Raw genomic sequence first — 13514 nt, 5'->3', positions numbered from 1 at the left:
TATTCTATCGTGGGCTGATCGACTGAGTAGAACAGCCAATCAGAAAATAATCTTAGTTTATAGCTAAGTAAGGCCTGTGGTTGTTGTCAGTAGTGATCAGGCTTGCAGTGCGGTATGACACAATGTATGCTGGTCACACGCCCAGGCCTACACTCAGAGTCATTATTATACAGCAATTTATTACACTTTTTAACTTAGAAATAGTGATGCAGTTACTCTGACTGGTTTACTTAGTGTGACACATATCCTTTCATAGCTGGTAAATATTTAGTCACAACTTTGTGTTATGTAGTTGAAAATGAACTTGTGAGCGATAAAAGATGTTGGCAGGCACCATACTGTAAGACCCTGAGCCGCTGGAGGTAAAACTATACCTAACATAACATAATGGCAGTGGGGGACAACTATGCTCTAGAGCAATGGTCGCCAACCTTTTCAGACCCACGGACCACTAAATTTACCGGCTCCGGACCGCGCATGCAATGTGATGTCATGATGCCAGAACCCAGGCACTCTCCCATCGCAGGTCTGAGCCTGTCCAGAGATACAACCCACCCACTTCCCTGAGCCTGCCGTCCGTACAAGAGACATGGCCAGTGTGTCCCCCTAGTGGGGTCCTTCCCCTGACCCCGCTCGGGGGCACCAGACAAGGCCACGAACCACCCAAATTCTCTTGCAGACCACCGGTTGGCAACCGCTGCTCTAGGAGTGTCACTGTTGGGGTGTTGGGGTTATGGGCGTTTTACCTGGTTGTATTTAATCAGCTTTGGTAAAAATGTGATTCATTGCCAATGGTATTATTAGAAAATAGATCAAAACCCCATATGTACCACGTGTACTGAATCCTAAGGAGCCATCTCATTATTTGGGACTGTGACCTGCACTGTGTGGAGTAGCAGGGGGTGCTGAGTACAGGAACACCATGCTCATGCTCCATAACTAGTCTTGGTCAAACTATGGCTTACTTGGATCATTCATCATATAACCTGGTTTTAATGTTTTGTTCGGTTACATGTTGGTTTATCTAGTAAACCCATAGTTTGACTTGGCTTATTTGGATTTATGTGACAGTATAGTTCTGGTTCTAATGTCATTTAAAAATACAGAGCAAAATGAGTTTTTGTATCTGGTAAGTATATGGTCTGTATAAATGTGTGTGTGTGTGTGTGTGTGTATATATATATATATATATATATATATATATATATATATATATATATATGTCACAATAACAAATTAGGACACCCTATGAAAGGCTAATGTTTTTGTAACATTCTTGGACATATGGGTATTTAATCTCAATCTTTTAATAATCTTGGGAGATTCGAGTAATATGACTAAACAATTAAAACCGAAGAAAAGACTTTTCAAAATTTTCTGTGGCGATCAAACAGAATGTGAGCGCAGAGCCTCCCAGGATACATACGTCATGAATCCCAGGAGGCTTCTGGCTGCTCTTCCGCTCATTCCTGATCCATTTTGAAGGTAGTTTGGCCTATTTATACCTCAGATATTTGGTGTGCTCCTGACTGTTGAGGTGACAGTGGACACCATGGTGAGATCAAACAAGCTGTCTGAGGCCTTCAGAAAGAAGATCATTGCAGCTTATACGTCTGGTAAGGGATTTATTAAAGATCTCAAAAGAATTTGAAATCCGCCATTCCACAGTCCGGAAAATAGTCTACAAGTGGAGTACTTTCAAAACAGCTGCCAACATGCCCAGGGTGGAAACATGAACGTGGAAGTGTCATTATTTGGGGATGCTTTGCTGCAGCAGGACCTGGACAGCTCACCATCATAGTATCCATCTTGAATTTTACCATGTATGAAGTGCTTGAGGAACACGTGAGACCATCTGTAAGAAGATGAAAGCTAAAGCGGAACTGGACAGAACAATGACCCAAAACATACCAGTAAATCCACCAAGGACTGGCTGAAAACTAAGAAATGGAGAGTCCTGTTGTGGTCGAGTCAATGTCCAGATCTTAATCCTACTGAGATGCTGTGGGGTGACTTGAAATGGGCTCAACATGCAAGAAACCCCTCAAACATCTCACAGTATAACTAACTCTGCATTGAGGAGTGGGGGAAAAAAGAAGCGTCTCACTGTAGTTTTTTTCAGCCAAAAGGGCTGGAACTAGCTATTTTGGGGTAGGGTGTCCTAATTTTTTTTTCAGAATTCACAGTTTTGTTGAAATCTTTTGTTTAATGAGTAAATCAAGGCTAATTTTTGTTGTTTACCTGGAATGAAATCCCTTTCTTCTGTAGAGATAAATAAATGCAAGATTAGACATCGATATGTGAACATTTCTTAATAAAGAATCGAATATTTAATGGAGTGTTCTAGTATAAACCAATATGTTTTCCAAATTGCCATTAGAAAAGTAATCTCAGTTTATACTTGGGTTACATCAATAGATGGTGCTGTGTCCCCATATGAAGTGTGTAACAAACCATCTCAATCTGAGACAAAAGATGTAAATGATGACACAGTACTATCTACTGGTAGCCAACAAAAACAAGCACAATATCATTTAGGAGCAAGTAACTCATCACAAGCAAACATACAAAAAACAGAGAATCAATTTAACACATTTTCACTCCCCTAACACCATTAGTGATGTTTCATTTTGCTTCCACTGAAAACTACTGAATTTATTTGTGCTTTTACTGACACTAATCATGAGTTTATTTTTACTTTCTCTCACTGACACCAACCCTGGGGCATATTCTGTTCTAATTAACACTGATAATAGTACCTATAGTTTGCTACTACTGACAACACCAAAAATCTTAAATCATATAGGCCGCGGTCCACCACAAAGTGGGCAAAATTAACCCCCCCTCAGCATAACCTGGGTATAGGGTGGGCAGGGGACAAGGTGAGAGGGTTATGTGGAAGGCAATAGCCTTATTCACGAAGCATCAGGAGTCCCTTGTGTTCAGTGAAGCAAAGTTTCTTTATTCATGCATGGAGATTCTCACAAGGAAGATTATCTTGCTGATGACAGTGTTCCAAAACATTTTGGCACCTAACTTCCACTTTAGGACCCATGTCAAACCTTTCTGGTCTAGTGTATTGGCAGCACATTTAAATAAATGGCCTTCCTTAACACACCAAACATAAACAAACTTTTCTTCTTTTAACACAGCACACCACCACAACAGCAATGTATCACTGTGCACTGTAATGCAGGTATTTAACAATAATGTATTGGGGTAACATTGAGATGAATGACACTGCAATGCACTTACAGGTTCAACGTTACTGCAACCCATACGTGTAAAATCAGCAATAAACACAAATATGTCCTTCTTTTATTTTTTATTTTAATTACTACAATTATTACAAAAGCAATACAGCTGCATAAACTTTTAATAGAAACCAGTAGTTTTTTTACATATACACGCACACATATATAATTTTAAAAATAGATACTTCAACCTGGAAAAGGCTTTACAAGACAGTTTCAACATATTAAGGCACACATATATTTTGCATTGTATTTGCATAGAAAAGTTTAGTAGTTATATTAGTAATATTTCCTTTGCTTAGAAGTGGCTTACTGCATGAAACTTCATAAAAAGTGCATATCTGATATCTCTTTCTTATACATTAGATGCTGGATCTACTCTGTATTGGCAGTCTATAAACAATGGATGATACAGTGTAATGTCAATGGTGGCAGGCAGATGTGAATGTGGAGAAACTTTTGGGAGGACCTTTAATTGGGTAAGATAGACAGCCTGCCCAGGTTGCTTTTGCATGTGGAGCCAGCAGTGTGTGTCTGTGCAGTTTCCTTTTATATTGACATAAACATACTAAGTTGCAATTGTATTTGTTGAATGTGAACCGTCTCCTATACAGATAACAGAATCTTGATTTCTGTACCAAATAAAATTTTGAGCATGTGGAACATCAATAATGTAGAAATGGAAAAGTTTCATCAGAAAATACTTTTAGAACAATTTTGCAACAACAAAAATGCAAAATGTATCCCTTATTAGAAATTACAGTAAATTAATTACAATTTTCTCCAATGGCTTAGCAGACACTCTAATATGCCTAACTCTACAGCACTCTGCAACATTATGTAAATTAGATAACCCTTTACAACCTCTTCCAAGCCTGTAGAAATCAAACAATATATCATTGTGGGATGCTGGAGGAATTGTGCATGTGAGCTATTGGCAGTTAATTTTATTCACTGGGATGTCATTACTATGACGGCAGTCAGGTTGCTTGGACTAGCCACATTATGGTACTGTGGGTGCTGCAATATAGGTATGCAGAGAACTTTAACCTAACTTTATTCATATAAGCTAAAAGTTTTTAGAAGCATATGAATGCTTGAAACCATGACATGCAAAAAGCTATAATCATATGAACACATATGGAAACAAGGGAAATCTTAGCTGATAAATGGTATATTTGTATCATTAAGGTATATACAGAGACAATATCCTTCCACATATTGCCATCATTATAAAAGATGCAATCTTGATTTAGACTTTGCATGTCACATGAACACTGTAACAGCCCATACAGATATCCAGAATTTAAGCCCTGTACAGATGTCAGATGGCTTTCCTGATCATTTCCAGTCACAGATGAATGAATGAGTGCTGTAAACACAGTCATATTCTGTTCAAGAGAGAAGGAAGGTGAGTGAATGTTGTGGGAAAGTGCTGGACAAGACAAATGCTTACTCCCCCTTTTTATTACCATTTTTAATTTGACAAATTATCATACCACGCCATAGCCATTTTGTTTTCAGTAAGCTAAAAAAAAGTAATCTTTAGTTAAAGCATCCTTTTTTGGATTAGTTATCCGGATGCCCATTGGCCCCAATAAAGATCAGATAAGGAGACTGAAATAGATACTCAAGCGAATGGATAGCAACATCAAATTATCATCAAATGATACCGCAAACACAGACAAAGACTCGTGGTTGGAGCAGCACTGTCAAAGTCAAATAACCTTCAATCCTCTGCATCATCCTATTTATAATTAGGGTATTTTAAGGATTTTATTTTGTTCTATGTTGCTAGTGAATCCCTTTTTAGTACATAATATATTATATTATAATAAGTGATTGTACAACCCTTCAAAAAAAAAAGCTGACCCTGATAATTTCCTCTTTTTTCCATAGCAAACTGTACTGTGAAAGGTTAATATACATCTTTTAGTCAGTTTTACAGGCCCTAAAATATATTTTACTATATTAATAAGTTGTTTAAGGGTGTTCTGTCTACAAATAACTAGGAAAATGTTATATGAATTTCAAAATATTAGTTTACTTCCTATTCGTTTCCTATTGACAGCTGTGCACTTTTTAACGATTGGCCACTAGATGGCAGAACGAGTCACTCTTTTAATAGGACCTGAAAGGAGACCTGTAGAGGGATACAACCACCTGTTATTAAAATTCAGAGGAATTGACTGGGGAAATAATTTATAGACTCCTATGTTGTATTATGAAATTTAACAAACTGTTTAAAGGGTAAGGATTTTTCCTTTTTCTCCCAGCCTCTTAGTTAGGCCTGCCCCCCTCCCCCCATTCTCCACACACTAAATTGCTATAGTTCCCTTGTTCTCATTACAAGGCTTGCAGCATTGTTACATTATTCCGCTGGTTCGCCACATGGGCTCCTATGAGGCTGGTAGAAATGAGGCTGATAAGACCAAAGGCTGGCTTAGTGGTAAAGTTTCCTTACCCTTTAACTTCTGACCATATCTATCAGTACTTTTAAGGCAAAAAACAACAGTGGGCCTAAAATCCATTGGGATATGTAGTACACCTAAAAGACAATATTTATATACATCTTTGGTAACAAACACCTGATTTGTAGAACTTAGTTATCTTTGTTGTATCTTGATGTCAAATGGTTGAGGAGCAAGCGTCAGGCCAAATCGTCCTTCCAACCTAGGCTTGAATTTATCGTCAGCAAATGAAAAACTGAAGGACTGCAGGAGATTAACAAACAAAAGAAAGACCTCCATCTTGGCTAATTGTTCCCCCATGCAGACTCGACGACCTAGTTTGGAAGACATATAATACTATTAATATTAAAAATGTCTAAACGCAAATGGTTAAAACATTTATAAATAGATTGTATAGTCTCTATCAGATGACCATGTGACAGTCAGCATGCAGCAGGAATACCAAGTTATATTTTACCAGAAGTGTCAGAATTAAAAATACTGAAAATGTATTTTCATTTAGGCTTATACAAGAGTTCAAATAGTAAATAAAAAAACGAATTACCAATGCCAAAAGGAATAAATGCTTCCTTTTTTAGGACCTGTCCATGTTCATCTAAAAATCTGTTAGGAATAAAATCATTTGGTTTCTCCCAGACATCTGGATCTCTGTGTACAGCCCAAAGATTTGGCACAATTACACTGCCTTTAGGAATGGTGTAGCCTTGGAACACTGCATGAAGAAAAACATCAATACTTAAAACACAAAAAATAATGGACTAAAATTAACCTACATGGGATGAATTAGTATAAATACAGTATGTAATGTTTAAATGTACTACAGATACCAGCCTCAAATTTAAAACCATGGTATCATTGGAATAATCAAAATAAAGTATTCTTATTTAAGAAAAAGCCTGTTTATTACTGTGCTAGAAGTTTTTTTTTAAATTTACCTTCTTATTAAGGTTTCCTTTTTACCAATTATGATGATATCTTCTGCTCCCAGTACTATATACTATATATGACACTGCATTCTAGATAAAATGTTCATATACAGCAACTAGTAAATATGAAACCAGGATGTCAAGAGACACAGCATTGGATATCATTTTACCACTAGTGTAAATCGACTAAATAATGGCAAATTGGCTGGTTTTAAAAAAAAATTTTTAGGACAGAATGGGATATGAATGGGATCATGGGCATGCACAGAAAGGGGATGCACAGTGAGATCGGCACCGTGAGTTCACTGACACCATGCTCAACTGTTGCATAGGTAAGATCTCTCAGCCAACACGGACAAATTTAAAAAAAGGGAAGACATTGAGGTGCTCATAAGAGATATCATCTATAAAACACATCAGATCTAGACATAGACCATTGACCTCTGTTTTATTGATACTGCTAGTGAATTACCGGTATTTTCAGAAGCCATGTGTGGTATAGACAAAGGGACAACCACAGTCATTCTCTGTACTTCCATAATGGTGGCCTCTGTAAACGGCATTGAAATCTTGTCAGTCAGTGATGGATGCCTATCACGTCCTATGACTGCATCGATTTCAGCTTGAACTTTTTCTATCAAAATAAGAGAAAAAAAAGACACAATTGAGAATCAGGGCTATGTGATAATTTACAGCTTGCTTTTAGTTGCATTAAACACTCATTTAAAATCTGGGATCATTCACAGTTCATTGATAGATGCATTTGATCAACAATTGACCTCTTCTGACTTATGTTTGAGCACGTCATAAATGCATGAGAAGGTTATTTCAATAATTTCAAATCTCAGCATTTACAGCCCAGATAATGTAAGCCACTCTGGCCTGCAGCTTGTGATTACCCACAAGTATTGACCGCTATAACATTGTGTTTTTACTGCTGCTATTTATTTCTGTCTTGGGATGTTCAGATTCCTAAACTTTCCCTAGAGTAGTAATACTGATTTCATGTTTCAGGTAAACAACCTTATCTATTTCACCCATTGCTTGGGTCCAAAAAATAGTAGATTGAAAATGAAAAGTTTGCCATTTCAGAACATGATGAATACTTTGTGCTTGTACCATGCACTTACAGAATAAGCTGAGCATTTGGAATAATATTGTGTTTTAATTTTAATGACAACAGGTTAATATATATTATATAGTATATTATAAGCGCTTTATTGCTTTGTCTTACATCTCAAAACTTTCTGGTAGAAGCTGTAGTTGCTTTCTACACAACCAGTCTGAGTTCAATTACACCATCCCTTCATTTTGGCAAATCGGCTAAGACAGTTTCTTAATACACCACTGGCATATTTATTAAAGAAGAACTGACAAAAATGAATGTTCAGTTAGCTTCATGCATATATTTGAACAATTTGTTAACCCACTGCCAACAGCAATTGTATGCTAAAGCATTTCAGTTTTATTTTTTGCTTTTTTTGTTTTCCTCTTGGCTAGGAACAGGCAGTAAATCAGTAAGTGTATACTCTGTACCGTAAGCTTCTACAGGCTTTACAAGGAATACCTGAAAAGACAACTAAAGGAGACAGAGGACTAAGAAAGTGAAAACTAATTGTCTGTCTGGTGAATGTCACTGCCACCAGGGACCTGTTACTGGTGAATCTGCCTGTCACTGTCATACCTTTTATTGGTGATTTGGCCTATCACTGATCCCAATAATACTGAGTATTATTGGGATCTCATTTTGATATCTGCATTATCCTAATATATTCACATCATTAACATTTATACTGCCATCAGGCTTGGCACTCTTCAAAAGTTCCCAGATAAAAAGTGGGGGTGGCACTGCAGTGGAAAATTAAAAAGTGTAAATGGTTTGTGGCCTCCAGATCTGGTGTTTTCAGCTTCTTGAAGTAAAAACATGCAGCATTAGGCATGCATACACATTTTTTACATTTTTCACAATTTACAGTACATCAGTGGGAACAGACAGTGTCACATGTTAAAGCAGAATTTCCACCTTCCCCTTTATTTTTACAGTGTTGTACAGCCTCATCTCCTGTACTTTGACCTTCTCCCCATGCACATTAAAAGCTTAAGCAAATCAGATAGAACCCCATTACCTGGCTGGAGGAAATCCAGCAACATCAAACCATTTTACCTACAGTCTGGAAGTCCCTGGCTTTCCCTTTTTATTTATTTGATTTTAGTTTTGGAGACTCGGCATGCTGTTTTTTGTTACCAACGCTTCCTTTTTTCAGGGAGCTATATACAACATCCTTCAGGTCCCTCCCACCTGCCACAATTTGCCTGCATGGTGGAGGGATGCACAATGCACTATTGATATCAATATATAGTATGTTATGAAAACAAAAAGGTTTTACCTAATAATTTTATTAACATGTTGATTAAGATAGCAGAATAAACTTCATCATCAACAGAATTTAGTATTCATCATTTGGCTGGATGCAATTATCAGCTGACTTACCTTGCTTATCTGGATGAAGACACATATATAAGATTGTCCACAGTAATGTATTTGTGGTGGTATCTGTTCCAGCAATAAAAAGATCAGCAATAATATAAAACAAGTATTCTGCACTAAAACTGGTTTCAGCCTGAGTCTTCTTCTCCTCTTCTACATGAATAAGGTACATATCAATGAAGTCCCGGGGGTTCCCAGGATCTAAGGAATCCTTATGTTCTTCAATTATTCTTCTCAGAAAGGCCTTGATATCTATCTCAATTGTTCGGAGCTCATTGAAAGCTCCAAAGGGCAGGTAGTACAACCAAGAACACAAATTGACCAATAGGATTTCACTATTTAGACTGATTTCAAGGCCACGCGACATGAATTTTAACAAGGTCTTAAATTCTTCATCCTCATAGTCAAACCGTTTACCGAAACAGATAGAACAGATAACATTGGAAACTGCGTTACTGATAATCTGGAACAGGTTGAAGCCCTTATCACCAAATTTCAACATTCCTTCTTTCACATATTTGAACTCTTCAATGATTATGGGCTCTAGGCATAGTTTTCCAAGGCCAAAGTGCCTCAAAGTTGAATGAGAAAATCTTCTTTGTTGTCTCCATATAGGGCCATAAGGTGCAAACACAATACCTAAAAAACAAAAACAATGTGAGACAATTTTAGAGGTGACCACCTCAAAATATATATTTATGCTTTGTAAATGCACATAATTTATTTTACTATGATATTGTACAGGTTGGGTGAAATTATTCTGTTTAACCTTTCACCTGGCTGTGCAGTCTGGCATATAAATGGCCTTGCAGACTGATATATATATATATATAAAAATAAGTGTTTTTGCATATATCAACACGCTCTTCTGCTCTAAAGATTGTACAGTACATACTATATATGAAAAGGGTACATGTAGCAGAAAAAGGTCACAATATTTTAATAAACATGAAACCCTTTCATTTTTTTATGGAGTTCTTATTTCCAAAAATTACATGATCACCTGACATTTTTCACATAAATGTACTTTCATGAAAGTCATGGTTTAAAATATGCCTAAAGCATACACAATGTATCATATAACAATTTTTGGATTTATCATAAAAATGATGTGTGGATGGATGGATGGATAAGCTATACATCAAGTATAAAGAAAGAACCTATTATTAAATGCCAGAAAATGCTTTATGCCATTTATGTTTTAGGGGTTTTATTCTTTGAGCCTAATTGTGTGTGCAAAATGTGAAAAAAAAGTTCCAGCAGCAAGGGTTTAAATAATAGGTGAAAGATGTCATAAATTTAGGTATTAATTTTGTATTTAGGATACAGTAAGCTCTCTTCCATTTCTGTGTATCCTTTGCACTTTCCCACCAGAAAGCATTCAATTCTACTCTGCAGCTAAACAATTATGTTCCCATATGAACAAATATGCTGAAACAACATTTTCAAATCAAGTGCATGCTCCCAGCAGGTCTATAGGTTTCAAATAGTTTTCATATTCTTGTAAATTCAGAGAAGAAAAAGGGAATCAATCTAACTTATCCAAATATTGTATAAGAACTTGATTCTCAGGATATTGGTCTATTACATGCTTGCTAATGAACATATATTTAATGAATTCCTATTTTTTTTTTTGCTTTACATGTCAGTTAAACAGATTTTTTTCAGTATATAAGATATGCAAACAGTATAGATAGGGATAGTTTAAGTCTAAAGGACACACATAGTACAAAAAAATGCATAAATGTTATCATCTAATCTACTTGATTAGATATAAATTGACTGTTGTAGGTTATCTAAAATACATGTACTGTTTCAAAGTGTTTCAAAACCTGACCTTTGCAACCAAAAAAAAAAAAAAAACATAAACATCAGTTGGCAGACCTATCATACCTTTTTAATAAGCTGTTTCTAAATAATCAAAGTGTTTTATGGAGTGTAACAATTTTTTATAGCATATAGGCAATTTTAGGCAGAAAAATGATCCTATAAGTGTAACTATACATGACAGAAGTTAAACGTTAAAATCATTGCCAATATCCAAGAATTTGGCAGCACGATGTTGCATCTATGTTGGCCTTTTGGTTGGGACCATTAGCTTAATAATGCTACATTTGTTCTTTATTTCCCTTCCATTTAATTGTATACATTATAATGTCCATGGTACTCTGGAGGCAATAATGGCTTAGGTAATGTTACATTTCTTTTCTTCTTGCTTTGTTTATTGGTAATAAAGCTATCTGTTTGTACTTTGTTTATGTCTAATGGTTGGGACCATTGGCTTATTAGTGCTACATTTGTTCTTCAACATGTTTATTGCACTTTAGGTCACCTCATTAAACGTGTTCAGATTCCTTCTAGATTTTTGGCTAACTTCAGTGCTTCTTTTGCTAAATTTGAGGATAAATTGCTCCACAGTACCTTCAGATTTAAATGTATATTTACTGCTTATTATTATCATTAGCCCAAAATATATACCGGTAAATAGGTGAATTTCATAGCCTGGAACAGGTTCAGTAACATCAGGCTTGTTAAAGGGTCACCAAAAATTGTGTACAAAGTAATATTTTGGGCCAATAATTATTTCAATCATCTAGATTTCATAAACTTTAGTAAATAAAGTAATAATCATTGTTATCACAAGGCAGAACATTTTTTAAACTCAATCCCTTTAGTAACAACAGTAAGAGCTAATACATATTGGCAGTGAGGTTGTGGTGCATTTACTGCGTCCTCACGGCAGGAAATGCTGTCGTTTGGGGAGACAGCCCCATAGGGAATAAGTAAGGGCTTCAGTGAATGATATTAGTATGGCTCACTGTTCCCAACTGTCAAATGTGCAGTCAATGGTGTTGCCCAAGTTGAGCAGTTTGCAAGGTACTTGCTGTGGGGAATGGAGCAAAATCAAGCAATAAAGAAACAGGTGTAAATCTGCCCTAAGTGAACAGTTTAACAGAATGTTTGGCAAGATAGCTGATTGTGTCTGTGTCAATGAGAAACCTGTGTGTTAATGCATAATATAATGTACCGGTATTTAAAGATATATGCACACATCAATCAAGATCTATAATAAATTACACCAGTTAATTTAAAATGCACATGTTAATAGGAAAAAAAAAGGCTGTCACAACTTGCTATAATCAACATTATTTTTTTTACAATGCCTCTATAAACTATATTAACTTGTGATAAATCAACTAAATAATTAACTTGCATCAAGCGAGGAATTTGATAACTGTCAGAAAAAGATAACATGCTTGTTTGATCACTGATTTCAACAAACATATAAAATATCACTGACATACTCCTCAAAACACATATTGCCTTAACTTACCTACCATAAATGCTGTCTTGGTTGTACGATATATTCCTTCCAGCTGCTCAGCGTACATGTTAAATATCAGTACAGGTGATTTTAAAGTAAAACTACTGTGGTTTTCAGCCAGTTCTGTTTTACCTGCTTTTTTACAGCAATGGAAGTGACGGCTAATTTCTAATGGAGAGCTATGTTCCTGTGACAAATGCGGAGAAAGAGAAGAATTCCCCCTTTCTATTGATATATATTTATTTACTGTTGCATCTCCATGGCAGGCTGTGAAGAGAAATCTACCCATATGACAAACACTTCCTTACTTTATGCAAAACTAAAGTCTTTTTACTACATGTACAAATTAAATGGACATACTGTAATTTGTTGTAAAAGTTTTTTTACATACAATGTAATGCTTTTTAGGTTATGGTCAAATGGTTGGCCATCCTTGGCAGGACCATACCAACTGAACTCTGGAAAGTGATCTGTAGTTAGGCACCCAAAAGCTCCACATGCACTTTGTACGGGGAGAATAACCATAATACCAATAATAATAATGAAGAACTGGTATTATCCCCCAGGGAAGCTGCATGCTTTTCTTGCGCCAGTGTCTTATGTTGGAGAAGTGGTGAAGATCTTGACCCATTTGGATTTTACCCTTAATTATCTGGACCCACTGACTGGGACCTGCCATTTGAGACCTTGAAAAGGTACAGGCTAAATTGATCACTCATGTTCTAATAGAGGTACGATGCCTCATCCCATTAAGGTTGACGTCAGTGGCGCGCCTCCAACCATTCTCAATTTACATTGTAATATTCAAAATGTTAGACTAATGGAACACTAGACTGCCCAAAAGAATCAAGAAACACCAGGAGCTTATGTCATAGTGGAACCAATATTTGCTCCAATATCTTCATGCCTAATCCTGTTAAGCCTTCTTTACTGCTCCTCCCTTGAGGTAGCAACTGATGAGTATTTGCATAATAGATTTTGTTGCGTTAACCACCTGAGCGTTACACTGATTTCTAGATTTCTGTTCCAAAAGCGTCACAGGTTTTCATG

General features: G+C 36.3%; 1 protein-coding gene across 1 annotated transcript in view; it reads right to left on the bottom strand.

Annotated features, from left to right (window-relative positions):
* Positions 1-3310: 3310 nt before the first annotated feature.
* CYP2U1 (cytochrome P450 family 2 subfamily U member 1) overlaps positions 3311-13514 on the bottom strand; it is a 21130-nt gene continuing 10926 nt past the window's right edge. Inside the window, exons 2-6 of the mRNA XM_072405686.1 lie at positions 9143-9778; positions 7124-7285; positions 6270-6437; positions 5843-6039; positions 3311-4645 (exon numbers count right to left, since the gene is read on the bottom strand). Coding sequence (XP_072261787.1) covers positions 5861-6039; positions 6270-6437; positions 7124-7285; positions 9143-9778 — 1145 coding nt within the window. The 3' untranslated portion in view covers positions 3311-4645; positions 5843-5860. The remainder of the gene's footprint in view (positions 4646-5842; positions 6040-6269; positions 6438-7123; positions 7286-9142; positions 9779-13514) is intronic.

Source organism: Pyxicephalus adspersus, chromosome 3 (genome assembly GCF_032062135.1).
Source record: "Pyxicephalus adspersus chromosome 3, UCB_Pads_2.0, whole genome shotgun sequence".
In the NCBI taxonomy this organism is placed as follows: domain Eukaryota; kingdom Metazoa; phylum Chordata; class Amphibia; order Anura; family Pyxicephalidae; genus Pyxicephalus; species Pyxicephalus adspersus.
Note: the sequence above shows the minus strand (reverse complement) of the source record. Positions and strands in the feature narration are given on the sequence as shown.